General features: G+C 41.1%; 1 protein-coding gene across 1 annotated transcript in view; it reads right to left on the bottom strand.

The window, feature by feature from the left end:
• The window catches only part of CHCHD3 (coiled-coil-helix-coiled-coil-helix domain containing 3), a 265354-nt gene extending 248249 nt beyond the window's left edge, over positions 1-17105 (bottom strand). Inside the window, exons 1-2 of the mRNA XM_006088332.3 lie at positions 16808-17105; positions 5051-5138 (exon numbers count right to left, since the gene is read on the bottom strand). Of these exons, the coding sequence (XP_006088394.1) occupies positions 5051-5138; positions 16808-16888 (169 nt within the window). The 5' untranslated portion in view covers positions 16889-17105. The remainder of the gene's footprint in view (positions 1-5050; positions 5139-16807) is intronic.
• Between the last annotated feature and the right edge of the window lie 1694 nt (positions 17106-18799).

Below are 18799 nucleotides of genomic sequence, written 5' to 3'. Positions count from 1 at the left end.
CTAGTCTTAATTTACTACACAGTAATGTTAATATGCTTTCACCAAACGAATAGCTCTTGAAGTCAAAAACCACTGCATGCTAATACTTGTTGACTGATGGAGCAAACAGCAGGAGTTCAACCATCCATTAAAGGTAGACTGTTTATGGATTTCTTTTTAAGAACAAACTACTAACTAGAGAATTTTATTTAAATCACACCTTTAAATCGATATTGTATATATTTCTTCCTTTTAGGAATTGTCAGGCAAATTATCTATTACAGCACACAAAAATAAGTGGAGAGTTGAGACACTGGCATCAACAAATTTTCAGATTATTAAGTTAGAAACCTTGATATCACCACTTCCTTCAGTTCTTGTAACTCAAGTCAAAGGAACAAGCACAGCTTGTTTACGGTGACCTCTCCCTACAGTGTTATGTCTAAATGAACCTTAAAGAGCGGCTATGACCCAGCGAGCCCACTTCTGGAAATACATCCTCGAAACCTGGAAACACTGACTTGTAATAATACATGCATCCCTATGTTCATTGCAGTGATATTTAAAATAGCCAAGATTTGGATGCAGCCCAAGTGTCCATCAGAAGATGAGTGGATAATAAAGCTGTGGTGCATCTACACAATGGAATATCACTTGGCATAAAAAAAAGAAGGATATCTTACCTTTTGTGACAGCATGGATGGACCTGGAGAGTATTACACTAAGTGAAATTAAGTCAGTCAAAGAAATACAAATACCATATGATTTCACTTATGTGTGGAATCTAATGAAAAAATAAACTAACAAACAAAATAGAAACAGACTCATAAATACAGAGAACAGACAGACAGCTGTCAGACTCATAGATTCAGATTGACAGCTGTCACAGGGGAGGAGGGTTGTGGGGCTCGGTGAAAAAGGAGAAGGGACCAAGAAAAAAAAGAAAGACAAAAACTCACAGACACAGACAACAGTATGGTGATTACCAGAGGGAAAGGGGGTGGGGGAAAGTAGAAGAGGGAGGAGACTTGACTCGGGGTGGTGAACACACAATATAATATACCGATGATGTATTATAGAATTGTACATCTAAAACCTATATAATTTTATTAACCAATGTCACCTCAATAAACTCAATAAAAATTAAAAATAAATAAGTAAAATCAAAAGATGGCAAGATGTTAATGAAAAGGTAAGATTATAACTATGTGTGATGACATACCCTATGACAGCCAAAAGAAAAAAAAATTCCCTATTATAAAAGCAAACCAATATAGTTGAGATAACTCATTACACAGCAAAGAATCTGAGGCAGCAAGGACACAGTTAATTTCTTTAGAGCACATTCATTTATTAAAGTGGCATTACAATCTGCCATGTGTCACACAGTATATTATTTTGCCTGAACATGCAAATACTTATTGCAACGAGTCATTGATCTGGTTCAAGGTTTGGCAAAAAATAGTTTCAGTAAACTCTTTAGAGTTACAGAATAAATTATATTCTTAAAACTATATATATGACAAAAGTTGGTTCCTATATAATAAATTCTAGGAATCTCCCTCCATCAAATCCACTGCCCTATATTCACACATATGAATAGCTGAGGGCTGATATGAATTACAGTTTTGTGAGGAAGAAAGCATTTTGATAAATATCAGAATTTCAATTCACATTTACTATATAATTCACTTGACACTGAAAAATGTAGAAAAGGTTAGTGACATTTTTATCAATGTATTTTTGTAGACTTAAAATATTATTCTGTAACACATATAAATTATACATCTTAAAAAATCTATTACTGCATACTAACAAGACCCCCAAATGAGACAAATACTGAGGAGAACAAACTTTGAGACTTTCTACTTTTATACACATTTTTTTTATTCTGAGGAAGAAGAAATCTTTCTTTATTAATTTACACAATTGTAGTCTAATTGCATTCTTATCCTAAAGGCAAGATCAAAATAGCACGGCACATCTTCATTCTTTTCTAGGGCTGGGTTGGAAAGGGTGAGAGAAATGTAGTCAAAGAACCTGCACTATTAGTTTTGTTGAGTCTTTTTCACGTGGTGCAGACAGAATTTATCTGACACATGAGGGTACACAGGTGTTCCCCAGCGACTCTGAGTCTAAGGAATCAATACCTCCAGCACACTTGTGACATGCAGTTAGGAAGCTGTGCTAAAGACTGAGGTGAAGATAGTACACCTGAGGGAAATCTTCCTTGGTGTTTCCACTCACCCACAATCCTGGGGGAGCTGGGATGTGGAAAAGGCAGAAAACAAGATTCACAAACACACAAAGCCATCTAGCTCCATAACCTCAGTCACCACATCATTAAAACCATCCGAGGAAGGTCACACTGCCGAGCACTGATGCAGTCTAGACTAGAGCTGTGCAATAGAGCTACCTGTGATGATGAAAATGTCCTGTACCTGCACTTGCCCAATATGGTAGCCACTAGCCACACGGGTTTACTGAGCACTGAAATGTGACCAGTACAAGTGAGCAGCTAAAATTATTTTATTTCATTTTAACTAACTTTAATTTAAATCTTAAGGCCACAGGTGACCAGTGGCTAGCATTTACAGTGCAGTTCTAGCCTGACCAACAGAATACAAGGTGGTACTCAAAGAGTGTTCAGTGCCCAGGCTGGTCATGAACCAAAGAGTCCATCAGTCATGTCAAACCCAGCAAAGGGAAGGGGTGGATTCCTCAGTACAGCCAGATGGTCACAATGCCAGGGCCATGCTCTGCAGGCCACACCATGAGCATTTACAGAAAGCCTCCCCACCCATATCCACTCTCTCAAAGGGTCAGATTAAGAAGCCAACCAAGAAGGAAAACACTTTCTCTCCTTCAAGTCACTATTGAATGAAAAACCAATACAACAACAACAAAAAAAAAAGCTATGAGCATCAACAATCACTTGTAGATAGAAGGTTTTTTCCTGAACTCAAGCAGAACATCACTACAAGGCAGCTCTTCCCCTCCAACTAGTTTCTGTCACATCCCTCCTACAAAGGGAGCAAGGTGTCATTCAAATTACAATAAAACAGAGTGGTTAACATTTAACAGCATTTGCTCTGGAGTCTAACAGACTGAATTCAACTACCACCTCCATTGCTTACCAGCTGTATGTCTGTGAGCAAGACAATTACTTCAAGTTTCAGTTTCCTTCTATGTAAAATGGGTTAATAACAGCACCTTCCTCAAAGGGTTATAAGGACTAAATGAGATAAGATATATCAGACTTAGCAGAGTAGCTGGCATGTAATAAACACTATTTAAGTAATATTTATCAGCATTTCATTATCATCATCCTATCTCCTTAACACATTAGGTAAAAAAAAATCTACCTAGAACAAATTATATTTCAGATCAAATCCCAATTTTAACAATATCCATATATCAAGGTGATGTTGGAAAAGCAGAAAAAGACAAGTCATGGTGTGTCTCAGAAGCCAAAGAAAGTAGTTAAAATTATATTCTATGTACCACTGAGTTCCACCACTGGGATGAGACATGAACTAGTTTTTTTTTTAAAGACTGCCAAGGCCCCTGTGTGCAAGGCAAAGCTTAAGGACACGAGAGTGGATGCAGGAGGCCAGTGAAGAGGCCTCTGCAGAAGACAGGTAAAGAGAAGCTGGTTACCTGGACTGGAGCTGCGACAGTGGAGACAGGTGTAAAAGCACTATTCAACATGTTCCGGAGATGCTATTGACAAGACTAGCTATGTCAGAAGTAACAGAGGAAACAGGATGAACCCCAGTTTGGGGCTTGACTACCTGTACCATTCATTGGGAAAGATAGAACTGTGGAGAAAAAAAAAAAGGGGGTGGGGGAGATTTGGCTAGATTAAGTGGAAGATCTCCAAGTGGAGACTTCAAGTGGGTAGATGTCTCAGTTGAGTTGCATGGAGAGGTCAAAGCTGGGTGGAATTTGGGGAGTCACAGCATCTACATAATTATTCAGAAGGTGAGATTACTTGGTGGAAATCAGCAAAGGAAGCTAGACTAAGGATGCAAGTGAGGGGAGAGGAAAACCAGAGTGCAGCCCAGAAGCCAAAGTAGGGGTTTCCAGCCAGGAGGGAGTGGTCACGTTCTATCCAACATTAATGAACTGTGAAGCCTTCCTAATGCTCCCACTAAACGAGAAGTTTCAAAGGGGCAGGAACTATTTCTTCTCTATCTTGGTACCTTCTGCTGTAAACATATCAGAAGCTGAATTCATGGTTACGACTTAATGATTATGAAAAGTGAATGGCATTTGGACAGCATCTCACTTTTCTCAATGTATTTCAGTCTGTAGCCAGATTTACCACACAACCCCTAATAAACACAGAAAATTCTCATTTAGTCCACAATTAACCATCCTGACTATTTTCTCATTGCCACTTCACCAATAAACCACATGTCCATTCATTGGATTGGGCAACAAGAACAGTGCCACACACAGCAGGTGCTCAATAAATATTATCTGGATGAGCAGATGGATCAGGTAGGGGAGAGGAAAGGAAAGAGAAATACTCACTTATCCTGCATGATCCACAGATAAAATGAGGCTTAAAATTCCCTATGTATTTCACTTAACACCATATTTTCATCAATAATTAAGACTGACTATAAAGAAATAGACTGTTTATAAACTTAGAAAATAAATGTATTAGAAAATAAACTCATGGGAGATAGTTCACAATTTGGAAACAGTAAATCAATACTTTCTAAATTGATTTTTTTAATAAATATTTACTATTCAATCTCTAATATCTCTGTAAGTAATCCACTTTACACAAAAAAAGATAACGAAATAACCTTCCAAAGACTAACAGAGGGTTCAGGAGCTGAACGAGAAAAAAAAATTTCCAAAACACTGTTTGAAAGCAGACTCTTCTACTTTTAGTTCAAAACACTTTAAAAGAAACCCTGATCCTGATGTCTAATATTCCCTAGAAAAAGCAGAACATCCAAATAACTAACGGGCCAAAGATCTTGATTATCGAATGAATTTTTATGACTTCTGATTTGTCTACCAAAAAAATTCTAATATTAAAGTTCTGAAATACCTGAGGCACCATAAGCACCAGAATATCGGTGAGACTTCGAGCCTGATGGAGATGTTTCCTTCATACGATCAATCACATTTTCCGAAAGCTGAAAAAGCAACATCAAAATAAAATCAATTATAAAAGAGCAAGAAAGAGAGCAGTACAACAGCATCCAAGTAATTTAATCATCCATATCAATACATAACGAATGGCCTAAAGAAATTAGGCTAAATCTAATAGCTATAAAACTAAAAGCAAGTAAGAACAGTTTTAAGATTTCAAGAAGCACCCCACAGCACTACTTTTTATTTCTTCTAATGCACTGCTAATTGCTCATTATAAATAACTTCTCCTCATTTTATACTGTGCACTAAATGGTAACCTCTGAGAAAATGCAAGCCATCAGAACTCCTTTGACTTGCTTCCCCCAATCCTACAAATTAATGTATGCATGCAATGCGCCTTAGCTCCTTCCTTCCCTCCAGTCCCAAAGGAAATGGTCTGGTCCTCCCTCCTGTTCAAGACTAACCACAATCAGTCTTCAACAGATCTTATTATGCACCAACTATGTGCCAGGAACTAAGCTAGACTTTAGGTACTCAGCAATTACCAAGTTGCTTAAAGTAAAGAAGAAACAGGAAATCATTAGACATCCTATATAATAAAAGGCTAATAATATGCAAATCGACCGAATGGCGGAACAACCGTTCACTATGATGAGCACTGACCACCAGGGGGCAGACCAGTGGTCAACGCAGGAGCTGCCCCCTGGTGGTCAGTGCACTCCCACAGGGGGAACACCACTCAGTCAGAAGCCGGGCTCACAGGTGGCTAGCACAGCGGCAGTGGCGGGAGCCTCTCCCGCCTCCGCGCAGCCCTAAGGATGTATGACTGCCAGCCTAGGCCTGCTCCCTCAGTCAGTCTGACATCCCCCAAGGGCTCCTGGACTGCAAGAGGGTGTAGGCCGGGCTGAGGGACCCCACCCCCCACCCCCCACCCCCTCCCCAGTGCACAAATCTCGTGCACCGGGTCTCTAGTTTAAATATAATATGAAGCGTGCTACTCAAGACAGATGGTCTGTGATGAAGTACTCAGAAAGCATAATGGGTGGGGCATCTAGGTAGGCTTTGGGAGTGTGGCTGGGCATGGGGCTGGGAAGCTGAATAGGACTTAGGAAGAGGAGTAGGATAAGAGTACTCCAAAAGGAAGGAATAACAAATAAGCAGTTGGCAATAGGGCGCAGGCTCTGAGAAACACTCAGGTTAGAAGATTTGAGTCATCAGCCCTCAGTTCTATCATATCATCCTTTTTCATTTTCTTTATGGCACTTACCACTATCTGATGCTTTCTTGCTTACAGCCTGCCTTTCACACTAGAAAGAAAGCTCCATGAAAGCAGATGTGGCTATCCTGTCTACTATGTTATCCCCAGAGCCTCAATAAGCCTGGTTAACTGAATAAATGGTTAAATAAATGAATGGAACAATATGAATGAATAAAACAATGGCTGAAGCAGGAAGCTGGAGAGGGGGCTTAGTGAGAGAATATGGAAAGAGGATTAGGTTTGAATACTCTTAGTAAGCCCTTCAAGTTAAGGAGTTTGAACTTGATCCCGGGGCAGACTGGGCACTACTGGAGGATTTAAGCAGGGTAATGACACAATTAGACTGACATTTTCAAAAGATCACTCTAGCTACAGTGTATAGAACAGATTGAACAGGGACAAGAACAGAAGCAGGAGGACCAATTAAGAAGCCATTAAGCATATGTCCACACAAAGACGAGCACAGGAATGCTCACAGCATCATTATTCATAATAGCAAGAGTGAAAACAAATGTCCATCTACTGGTGAATGGATAAACAAAACATTATATTTCCATACCATGAAATACAATTCAGCAATAAAAAGAAATAAAGTTCTGATATATGCTACAACAAAGAAAAAACTAGAATTAAAATGAAGGAAGCCAGACACAAAAGGCCTCAGATCGTCTAATTCCATTTCTATGAACTACCCAGAAAAGGTAACTGGATTTAGACAGAAAGTAGATAAATGGTTGCCTAAGGCTGGGGTGGGAGTGGGGATTAACTGTAAATGGGCATGAGAGAGCTTACTGGGGTGAAGAAAATGTTCTAAAACTAAATTGTGGTGACAGCTGCACAACTTTGTAAATTTATTAGAATGTGTTGTATACAGAAAACAGATAAATTTAATAATACGTAAATTATCTATCTATCTATCTATATATCTATATATCTATATCTATATCTATATCTATATCTATATCTATATCTATATATATAAAAGCCTAAGTGACCATTACGACTGGATGACTGGACAACCAGATGACCGGCCAGTAGCTATGATGCACACTGACCACCTCCAGTGACAAGCCAACCTTCCATGGTCCCTCCCCCAGCCCCCTCCTGGCCGGCTGGCCCCAATCAGCCCCAATCGGGACTTGACGAGATGGCCCCAATTGGCCCCGATCACTGGCCAGGCGAGGAACTCCCCCCCGCCCCCCAGCCCCTCGTGCACAAATTCGTGCACTGGGCCTCTAGTACCATGATAAAGTTGTTTTGAGAAAAAAAAAAAAAACTATGATGGCAATCCAGGAAGAACACATCCAAAAGATATTTAGGATTCAGCACAGCTAACATTCACTGGGTGCTTACTGGGTGCCAGGCACTACCCTAAACTAAGCACTTTACTCATAACAACCTCCCTAAGATACTTTTATTACCTCCACTACACTGCACAGCCAGCTTAAATAACTCACCCTGGGTTTTACAGTTCACTAGGAGTGAAACCAGGATTCAAACCCAGAAATCCTGAATCTCAAGGTCACACTCAGAAACCCCGTTTCATGCCAGACTCCGTGTCTGACTGGGTGTGGGAGTGAAGCAGAAGTCACCAAGCATGACGCCCAGGGTTCTGGGTCAAGTAAATGGGTGGTCCCCTCCTGAACCCTCAAAGAACAGCTTCCAATTTCCCTTCCCTAACCCAATACAGCAGTGAAAGTGTTCTGGTAAAAGTCACCACTGACCACACAAATAACTTTTATGTCTATCTATAATTATAAAAGTGTAATATGCTAATTAGACTGGACAGCTGAACAGCGGAAAGACAGTCCAGACGACCTTCCAGTTGACCTTCCAGACAAAGCCAGGGCTGCAAGGGCCGAGGCAGCCAGGGCTGTGAGGGCCTACCCTTGCACGAATTTCGTGCATCGGGCTTCTAGTATTTCTATAAAAAAATTTTTTTCTATTTCTATTTATAAAGCACTTAATTTAATCTAACACCTTTGGTAACTCTCTCTTCTGGGAACCCCTCCCTTGGCTTTTCTGGCATCCCACTGCCTGGCTGTCCTAGGACTCTGGCCACATCTTATCTCTTTTGCAGGCATCCTCTCCCTGCCTACCCTTAAATACTAGAGGGGCCCACACCCTGTTCTTTACCTTTATTTTCTTCTCACTCTAGTGCTCTTGCTGGTACTCTCATTCACTCTTTACTTTTAACTGTTATTGATAATAAATTCTAAATCCATTATCTCCAGCCAAGACCTGTATCCCAGAAGACAAACCTATACATTGAATTGGTGCTCACCAAAATCTCTTCTTGCATTCCTAATCTCATTAATGAGACCACCTCCATAGAATTTCCTAAATCAAAACATAGGACAGTCCTCGACTCTTCTCTCTCCCTCATTCTTAGCCATGACTTCCTAAGCCCCTAAATATTTAATGAATCCATCATCTCCTTTCCAATCCCGTGTCCCTTGCTCTAATTCATGGCACCATCGATAATCCTCCTAAAATACAAACCTGATTACATCACTCCCTGCTTCAAATCCTGCAAGTTACCTTCTGTCAACAGGAAATTCCAAATTCTTTGCATGGTGTTGAAGACTTCCTCATCATCTAGTTTTGTGGCCTAACTCTCCAACCTCAAATTCCATAGCTATTCCCATAATACTTCAAACCCTGTTCTCCACCCATACTGGCTTCTTGTTTTTTGCCTTTACACACACCTACCTGCCTTTGCCCCTCCCTGGCACCTTGGGAGGGAATCACCTTTCCAAAAATCCAGTTCAAAAATCCCAACACCTTCTCTCACCAGTTTCCCATTCCATCCCAACACTGCCTAACCAAAGCTACCTTCCCTGTGTCCCACCCTGCACAAATCTCCAACAGGCCTTTCCACAAAATTGTGAGTTCCTATATATTATGTTCACTAGGCCAAGCACTAATTGAGGCCCTTGGGATACATCAGTGAACAAAATAGTTTCTACCTAAACAGTTATTTACATCTCAGGATCTAAAGCAGAATGATGGTGAGACAATAAAGGAAAAGACCACAGCTCTAAAGGAAAACCCCATGACTCCTTCCCTGGGAGAGAAATAGAAAGGAGAGCGCCGGGGAACTTTCTATTTGAAGATGCCAGGGCTAGGTGCATCTTTTCCAACAACTGAAAGCCACTGAGACTGCTGCTGAAACTCTCCTGCCAAGCTGAAATACATCTTGGGGAAAACCCTTTAAGACTGACTCCAATCCTCTCAAGTCAAGAGAGAGAGAGAGAGAGAGAGAGAGAAAGAGAGAGAGAATCCTGAGTAACATCCAGTTATGAGTAACATCAGGACCACAAGCAGTAACCCCCAACCTCTACTCCAGTACTTTCTCCACTATTAAACAATGCACTCCTTCAATCCCACATGATAAAATAAAAATATCACCACTTCCTTTCAAGGTGATAAAATAAACCTTAAGTTTTAGAGTCATAAAGCTAGTTTATTTGCTATATCATGTACTATATAATATATATTATAATATAGTATGTTATACAATGTATGTTTATAGTATATATGTATTTATAGTATATATTACTATACTGTGTTATATACAATATATACTATATACTACAATATATTATATTATAAACTACATATCTAATATAGTTTGTGTTTAAAGCTAATATATATAAAGCTAATATGACAAATATAATTTTATATTTGAATTTATATATCTCAGGTCAAAGTCAAAGAACTACAACTACACTATAAATGTATATACTAGTATATATAGTTAAGCTAATCAGAGGTGCATGTGCTTGCTAAAAATCAAGCACTAGCTATACACCCTCACCTGTATTGGAGACAAGCCACCATAGTTCTAAATACCACTTCATCTTCGTCTCACCAAAATCCAAGCCTTGCCATTGTCTATTGCTACTTTCAAAATGAATGCTACAAAAAATCCTCCGACCCCCAAATCAGCCTCAAAAGTATCATTCTTTAAGAGTAAAATAAAAAGCTTGCCCAGAACAAAGGAAAAAAACATTGGCCACCTACTAGCTACAACCAGCCTAGGGAGGCACCTCCATGGGCCTCACTGTCCTCTTATGAAAACTGGAAATAATGCCGACGACTGGAGTTATAGGAAGGATGACAGGTGCATCGCAAACTCTAACGTGCTCCACAAATATGTGGTAATTACCAATACAGCTCCAGTCACTGGGACTTCAACTGAGCCTTCATCTTGGTTTCCTCTCATCGGCTCAGCCGGAGTTGTGTTCTGAGCTCCTGCTCTACGGCAAACAGAAGAAAAGGCCGCTAGCCATTGCATTGAGTTCTGGGATAGCACAGAAGGTGCCAATTGTTCCTTATCTATGCTCTCTGTGTAGTAAAAGTGCAATGTCTCTTTCAGCCTAATCACTAATTATTTCTTGTTTTCATTTTTGTCAAAAATAAACTGTTTACTTAAATGTCAAATTCAGAACATTTCCAACTATGGTCTTTGGTTATGTTTTTTAAGTAAATTTATAAGCATGTCCTTCAAAGGAGCACACTTCATTTTTTGAGTTGATAAACATGCTGTAGGGTTGCCTTATTGAGAGTCAACCTCTTTTTTGTTGTTACTGTTCTTAAAATCATTCCTAAGTGCATTCTCAGACCCTTCCCTGGGAGCAGCAATGGCAGCCTCCCATTGACTTACCCTCTCCCCAGTCCACTCACAGCTTCATGGATACAAGCAAGAGCCATGTTATCCTTTGGATCTCAAGTTAATACCTGCTGAGCTGACCTTCCAGACCCGCACACTCACCTGCTCCCCTCTGTGGACTGTGGTACTCACGGTGAAGCAGCTGCCAAGATTTAGAGATGCTGGCCAGGGTTATACACAACATGTAGCTACAGAACAGCTCTTCTCTGTGATTGAAACTGACCCAAAATGGAGGTCAAAAGTACAACATAAGCTTCTGCAAGAGCCGGATAAGCAGCTTCTGTATGAGACGCAACTTCTTTAGGAAACACCTTTGCTTACAGAGAACTTTCCATAAAGGTCTACAGCTACTGTACCCGGTTTCCAGACATCTCTGGAATTCTCATCAAGGCAAATACCAAGTGCGACTTACAGAAACTATTTGTAGCAAAGAACGAAATAACCCACGTATACTCATACACATTAATGCTAGAATTATGCTCTGAGGTCCATGGATTCAGGAGTCTATGGATTAATTTTTCAATTGTATGCAAAACAGTCTGCTTATTGCATTGTTCTGGGCAGATGTACAGCAGTCTATGAATGAACAGAAGTTAAGAACCACTGTTCTCATGTAGGGAGAAGAGAAGCAGGCCTGCCCGCACAGCAGAATTCAGTCCCCTGACTTTGGTTATCCACCCCGTTCTCTATTGCTCCTGGAAACAAATCTAAGTAAATGTAAATGGGGCTGGCCAATTTTGGGTTTGTACTGCTCACCACACCATGTGCTCCAGAGAAGAGGAAAATGTGTCTCTTCTATGGTCTCCGCACTCATCTCTTCCCACCCACCTTGGCTGTTCTTATCAAAAATTCGCACAAATACACCACCCACCAACCCAGAATCCAGTATTTCTCAGGAACAGGAGACTGGGTGAGACAGATAAAGTATTTCTACTTCCAAGGAACAGAGTAGAAGGAGAAAGAGACTCCTTTTAAGTTGCCATTCTCTAAGACGGAGAGTTAGAACCACATGAGGCAGAACCATTCAAACCTTCACCTGTGCAATAGTTTTTCTCATCTTCTTCCAGATGTCTTATCAAATCGATTAAAGGACTCAGACCCATTTTCTCACTTGGTCTTCCTTCCATGCAGCATAGGTCATTTTCTGTGAGAGTACCGGTTTTCTTTACAATTACCATTTTAAGACATAGGCTCCAAAAATTGCCATTATTTTTTGTGAGAAATTACTCCCAAATACTTACCTATGGGCATGGGAGGAGGGGAAATGCCATTTATATAATGTAATTTTCAGCTTATGTTTGTAGGTTGTAATTTTTAGCTTAGGTGTGCAGTTTGTAAGTTGTATTTCTTTGTATTTGTTATTAGTGGGAAGTGTGAACTTCTACAGTCTGTATAAAATCCAGAAAGCTGAACATGGTACAATGCCCAAGAGACTCATGGAAAGGAACCAATCATCTACCAGTTAACTGGTTACCGGGACAACACTCCTTAACATTTCAGTGACTGACTGGATTTGCAGCTTCTATTAATGTACTCTCTCCAGGAGCCTCAAGAACATCCACATGAAATAACCTCTTCATTCAGAGCAGCGGTTCTCAACCTGTGGGTCGCGACCCCTTTGGCGGTCGAACGACCCTTTCACAGGGGTCGCCTAAGACCATCCTGCATATCAGATATTTACATCACGATTCATAACAGTAGCAACATTACAGTTATGAAGTAGCAACGAAAATAATTTTATGGTTGGGTCACAACATGAGGAACTGTATTTAAAGGGCCAGAAGGTTGAGAACCACTGATTTAGAGGCTCTCCACTGTCAGAGCTTCCTAAAGCACTAGTTGTGTCCCATGTAAGTAAGCAGAGTACCGGCTCCTGTGAATCTCAGCTTGCAACTTCAAGGCCAGGTGCAGAGATTAGCTTATGCCTGGAAAGCATGATAAATATTAGTTTGAAAGTGATATTCATTGAAGTTGACATTTGCTCTGGAAGGGTTCACTCACAGCTCTGATGTTTCAGATAAACTTGTGAAAGACTGAGTAGAGGCACCCTTGCCAAGCAGGCCCAGCAGGTGCTCAGAAAAATCCTATTAAACACATGCAACATAATAAAAATGCTTGGTCTTTTTTATCACAAGAAATTTATTTTAGACTTGCAGAGGAGGGCAAGGCAGGAGGGTGGCCTTTCATCCAACCTATAAGTTATTTCAGATTCAAAGTTAGAATCAGGTGTAAGAACACAGGTTATTTTATGGAAGTGTGGGGAAAGCTATCAATTACTAAGAATAAAGAAAAAAAAACAAGACCTTAGAAATACCATGAAAATAACACCTGATAGGTGAGAAGAAACTTTAAACTTAAAATTATAAGTAGGTCCTTTAATTCCTAGCTATTGAAGCAAGAAAAATCTAGGAAACATGATCTATTAATAAATGCAGCCTAGCCCTGGCCAGTGTGGTTCAGTTGGTTGAGCATCATCCTGTGCACCAAAAGGTCTCCAGTTTGATTCCTGGTCAGGGCACATGCCCAGACTGCAGGTTCGATCCCCAGTCGGTCGAGGTGCATACAGGAGGCAACAGATAGATGTTTTTCTCTCACATTGATGTTTCTGTCTCTCCCTCCCCACTACCTTCCTCTCTAAGAAAAAAAAAAAAATCAATAAAAACATATTTTAAAATAACTAAACACAGCCTATTACCCAAAGCCTCCTGTTGCTTACTAGATGTTACTCTTTGTATATTACGATAAATGAAGATGAAATCAGTATCCTTATTAGTGGAACACAGAACTGGTTTTCCTGCAGTGACCCAGTCTGCTGAACTGTTGGTACACTCTCATTTCTTATGAGTGTTGTCATAAATGTTTGACAATCGGGCACATTTGGAAAGTTTTCTTCAGCCAAGTTGAACTAACCTATCTTCAATTCAACAGGGACGTTTGGGCCTCATCAGCACCATGTTTCCATCACCTGAAGACAGTGCCACACATAAAACTGGCATTGTTGCTTATCCTTCCCCAGTCTCGGGGAGAGGAGATGACTGTTTCAAGCTAAGTATAATACAATTAGCTGAAAACATCTACAAACACCGAGACAACCACCACACAGGCAATCCGTTGCAGAACTCGGACTCCCCTTCCCCAGTCCACACCTCTTCACGTGTGCCTGTGGGAGCACAATATAGTCTTACTTTTACCTATTATTTTAAGTTCATATCAGTTTACCTATCCATCCTCTGATCAGCTCTCGCTACAGCTACTACTCATATAAGTACCAAACGCTCTCAAAGTACTAGACACTGTGCTAGATGCTTACATACATTATGTCAAATTCTCACAAGCAGCACTGGATACCTAAGCATCACAATTAGGCTGCATTCTCCAGGTGGACTGAACAGGGAAACACATCCAAAGTGGCCTGTCCAGGGCCACACAGCGAAGTGAGAGGCAGAGCTAGGACCAAACCAGGGTCTGCCTGGTTCTGAAGCCCATGCTCTTTCCACAAAACCACAGAGCACTGCCGAAGAACCTTATAATATTAGGTGTGGAAGGAACCCTATACAACAGCTGCCTTTTATTAAAAATCCACGACGTGCCAGGTGCTCTCAATACCTTACCTCATCTTCTTACCACAATCGCGTAGTGCTGGTTCAGGATAATGAAATAAGAACAAATATGAGACTTGTCCAAAGCTGTAGGTTGGTAAACGCCTAATATGAGATTTAAACTGAGGTCTATTTAATTCCAAGTTGGTGTTCTTTTGACCAAGACCTCGAAAAAAATTGCAGTGGCCCCTTAGTACTCAACAATTCAGCAGAGTGCCATTTTTAGAGGAAACTGCGATGGGCTGAGTACGGCCACAAGAAACTTATGGTGCCACTAAACTCACAGGATTTCAAACCTGGAAGAGATTAGAGAGCGCAGTACTGTCCTCAAGCCCCATCATTTTGCAGATGAGAAAACTGAAGGTCAGAGAGATTGCAAATCATCCTTGAAAAAAGGATTTGAAGCAACAGGGAGAACACTGAAAGGCCATTCCAGGTGAAGGGTGTATACTGCAGAAAAGCAAGCACAGAGGTCAAATGAGCATGGTGTGTGCTTGAACCAGAATAGATAACACGTACTCTGCAAGACAGAAAAAATAAATAAGACACCTCCATTAAGTTGAGTGCCCAAAGGAAATAGCTCCTTTTGTGTAAAAAAAATAAGTTTAAAAATAAAAGGCTTTTCTAGTCCATCTTTCCATTTTGATCTAAGGCCTATCCCTACTATCACACTTATTTAACTTTACCTAATATTTGACAAGAATCTCTGTGCTGTAGCCAAATTCTCTTTTGATTTTGTTTGTTGCCATTACCGTGTCTGTACTAGAGTATGTGAACATGGATTTATACATTTTTCTACCCAGTGTCTTCTCACCTAGAACTTACTTTGCTTTTCCTTGCTTTTATTTCTTTTCTACCCTTTGGCTTAGAACACTCAATGCCTAACAGCAAGATTAAACAAATCTCTGTATAAAACTCAGAGTTTACAGTAATTGTTATTTTACTCCAAATGGTACCAATTAAACCACAAAAGCTCAAATAATACAGTCTCTCATCTTATTTTAAAATGTGGTTATGCCATTAATTAATATGCTATAAAGAAATGCTGGTCACAGACCAAAAATGGAGTTCAACAGTCTGAGTTTCTGTAAAGAAGACTTTAATAAAATTCTTCTCAAGGTAACAGTTTCAGAGTAGAAAGTTTTTAAACACTTTAAAGTACTCAATAAGTTTTATTTCCTAATCACAAATGCTAAAAATTAACACACATAATTCACTTATGCTGGGTGTGCAATAACAGAGGAAGAAAAGTAAAAACGATTATAAAACTCTCAGAAGTCAAAGTGCTTCCTTTCACCAAAGTCAGGCAGACTTCCACAAATGTGAGGCTCCAAGTTCAGGTGCAGGGGAGAAGTTAGCGCTGGGATACTGCCACCCTGGAGAAAAATCAAGTTCCCAGCTTATGTATCAAGCACATGGCTGGAGGCATTTAAAAACTCCCTACAATGTCTGGGTGGGAGCTGACGGCGTTCCTTCCAGTGGTCTGAAAAACTGCAATCCTATCTCAAGCCCTATCAGACTGGCAGGCACCGGTCCTGAAACAACTGGGCCTCGTCCAGAACCAAGGCCTGACGGGTCACAGAGGAGGTGCCTTGGAAAGACGAGATGTCGAGTGAAATGGAAGGAGGGAGAAGCCAAAAGTCACCCGAGGCCAAAAAAGTCTCTGATGGAGGGGTGTGTGGGTGTGTATGTGCTGGGGAAATGGGTGGCATGAGATAAAGAGTACTAAATGACAGAACAAATAAAGGGTTCCTTAAAAATGCCACTTGGCCCCAAGAGAGGTAATGTGGGCAGTGCACAAGCAAGGTCCGGGTCCTGAACCCAGGAGAAATAAGACAAGCCCCATTTCACAGATGGGTACAGTGAGGCAGGGGTTTCAAATTAAGCCCCACAACGAGTGAGCAATACAGTCAACACTATACTGTAAGCCTCTGGAGGATCTAATTCAACCTGGCACTCCCCACCCGGCCAGCAGTGCTCAGCACTTGGCACACAACCGGATCACAGCTCTGAATGAACGTCCCAAGTCTTGAAACTTCAAGCTTCTTTGCAGAAAACTCGGCTTCGGGCCGGACAACACTGGGGGCCAGGACGAGGGGAACCAGGCTGAGCGGGTCCCGGGAAGGTCGGAGGTTTGGGGTCCGAGTACTGGCCCTCCGCCCGCCCACTGTCACTCACCCGGATGCCCTTCACCACGGTGATGTTCTCATTCTCGTCCGCCTCGAAGGTGACCCGACGTGTGCTGGAGGCCCCGCCCATGGCTGCTTCTGTCCCTGCAGAGCCCTAGCGCGGACCCCGGAGCACTTCAGGCTCCACGCGCACACACGCGCGTGGACGTACCCGGACGCTTGCCTCGCACGGCGGGAGCAAGGCCACGACCCCAAGTAGCAAGGAGAAGGCGCGGGTCCTCCGCTCCCACCTCCTCCGGTCACGCTCCACAACGAGATGCCTCCGGTTGGTGGGAGATACAAACGGCCCGCCTCTACTCTGAAGGGACACCCGGATTGGTTGTTCTGGACCCGGATGCTATGGCAACAGGTGGTGTTTGACAGGGTTTCCGGAGCCCCTGGGTATAGTGGGAATTGTAGTCTCGGTCTGGCGCCAGGGGTGCCGGGACAGCTCGCCCTTAATCTGGAGAGTGCAAGGGGAGTGTGGCATTCTGGGAGTTGTAGTCCTCACTGCCCCAAAGGCTTCTAATGGGGCAACTTCCCAGAAAGTTCATTCTTCTAACTACTGTAAACATAAGAAACATCCAAACCTGTAGGAATTTTTATGACTTTATTTGAGCCAAACTGACGACAGTCGCTGGGAAGCAAAATCTCAACAGATTGAGGAAATGCTCAGGAGAATGACATTTTTGCAGTTTATTTTATACATTATAATCAAAGGAGGAGGTGTAAGGAGGGTACATGAAGTTCATTAGTGGTAGATTAGAGAGGTGGGAGAAAGCAAAGAGAGGAAATGTCTGGGACTGGATAATGAGTCAAATGAAGAAATAAATACTTCTTTTCATTAGTGCATACAGGATAGTTAACATTTACAGCACATAGAGATGGTATCAGCGAACAAGGTAACAATGAGGGGTTCTGTCCTGCTCTGATGGGAGATGGTGCCCTTAGAGGTCTGGAAAAGAGGGGGATTACACTAACATTCCAAAGGTATGTTATCCTAGATGCAAAAAGACAATAGACAGGCTCAGTTAAAGATTTACCTTTGTCAAGGAAGATAGTGGCCTATGACATAACTATCCACCATGACTCAATTTTAGTTAAGAAGATTTACTTTCAGACCATCTTATGTGGTTACTTGAAGTCCCTGAGTTTGTGAAGTCCACCATGCAGGCCTCCCCCGAGCATATCAGGTTTAGTAAGTGGCCCACACTACTATCTTCAGTACCTTTCAACATTAAAAAGCAGTCAGCCACAACACAGCATGGCATCCTCTTCTTCCAAAGATACCACCAAAAAAGCAGTAACATTTTCCATCTCCAATTATGCGCTGATTTATTACTCCTGGAGTCTGCAGGACAGAGGCTGTTTTTTTCATCTCTGTATTCCTAATCAGTAGCAGGGTATTGGATTATTATTGCACATCATCATTTTGTTACTTTCAACATACATGTATGCAAATTGTATTATGCGCCTTTGCAGTTTTGAGACTACATGCTACTTTGTACGAATTCTCAAGTTGTACAATATGTTTTAACCTTTGTTCTACAGGGAAGTAAAAATCCCAGAAATGATGTCTTTTGTTTCTTTGGGACCTCCCCTCCACAAACAACACCCTTTACACTTATTACCCCAATAGTACAGCACTTCTTGGAGGTTCTACATAAAACAGGTGCTCAAGAAATTCTTACCAAAATAATCAATTACAAAGGAAAGAGTTCCTTGGGAAATACAGAGACAAAGGAACCACTATATATTTTAAATATATTTATTTCCTTATAATATTAAATGTGTTCATTCAACCAAATACATATGATGAAGGCTAATCATGAATTATAGTGTGGTGCCTTCACTTTTTATGACACAGAAACATGTAAATGGTCTTATCAAGTAATCTAAAAGTACTTTAGAGATGCAATACAGTATTTTTAACTATAGTGGATCTTGAAAGTCCTCATCACAAGAAAAAAATTGAAATTATGTATGAGGACAGATGTTAGCT

This window comes from Myotis lucifugus, unplaced genomic scaffold (genome assembly GCF_000147115.1).
Source record: "Myotis lucifugus unplaced genomic scaffold, Myoluc2.0 scaffold_46, whole genome shotgun sequence".
In the NCBI taxonomy this organism is placed as follows: Eukaryota; Metazoa; Chordata; class Mammalia; order Chiroptera; family Vespertilionidae; genus Myotis; species Myotis lucifugus.
The sequence above is the reverse complement of the archived record's forward strand: the minus strand, read 5'-3'. Positions and strand labels throughout refer to the sequence as shown.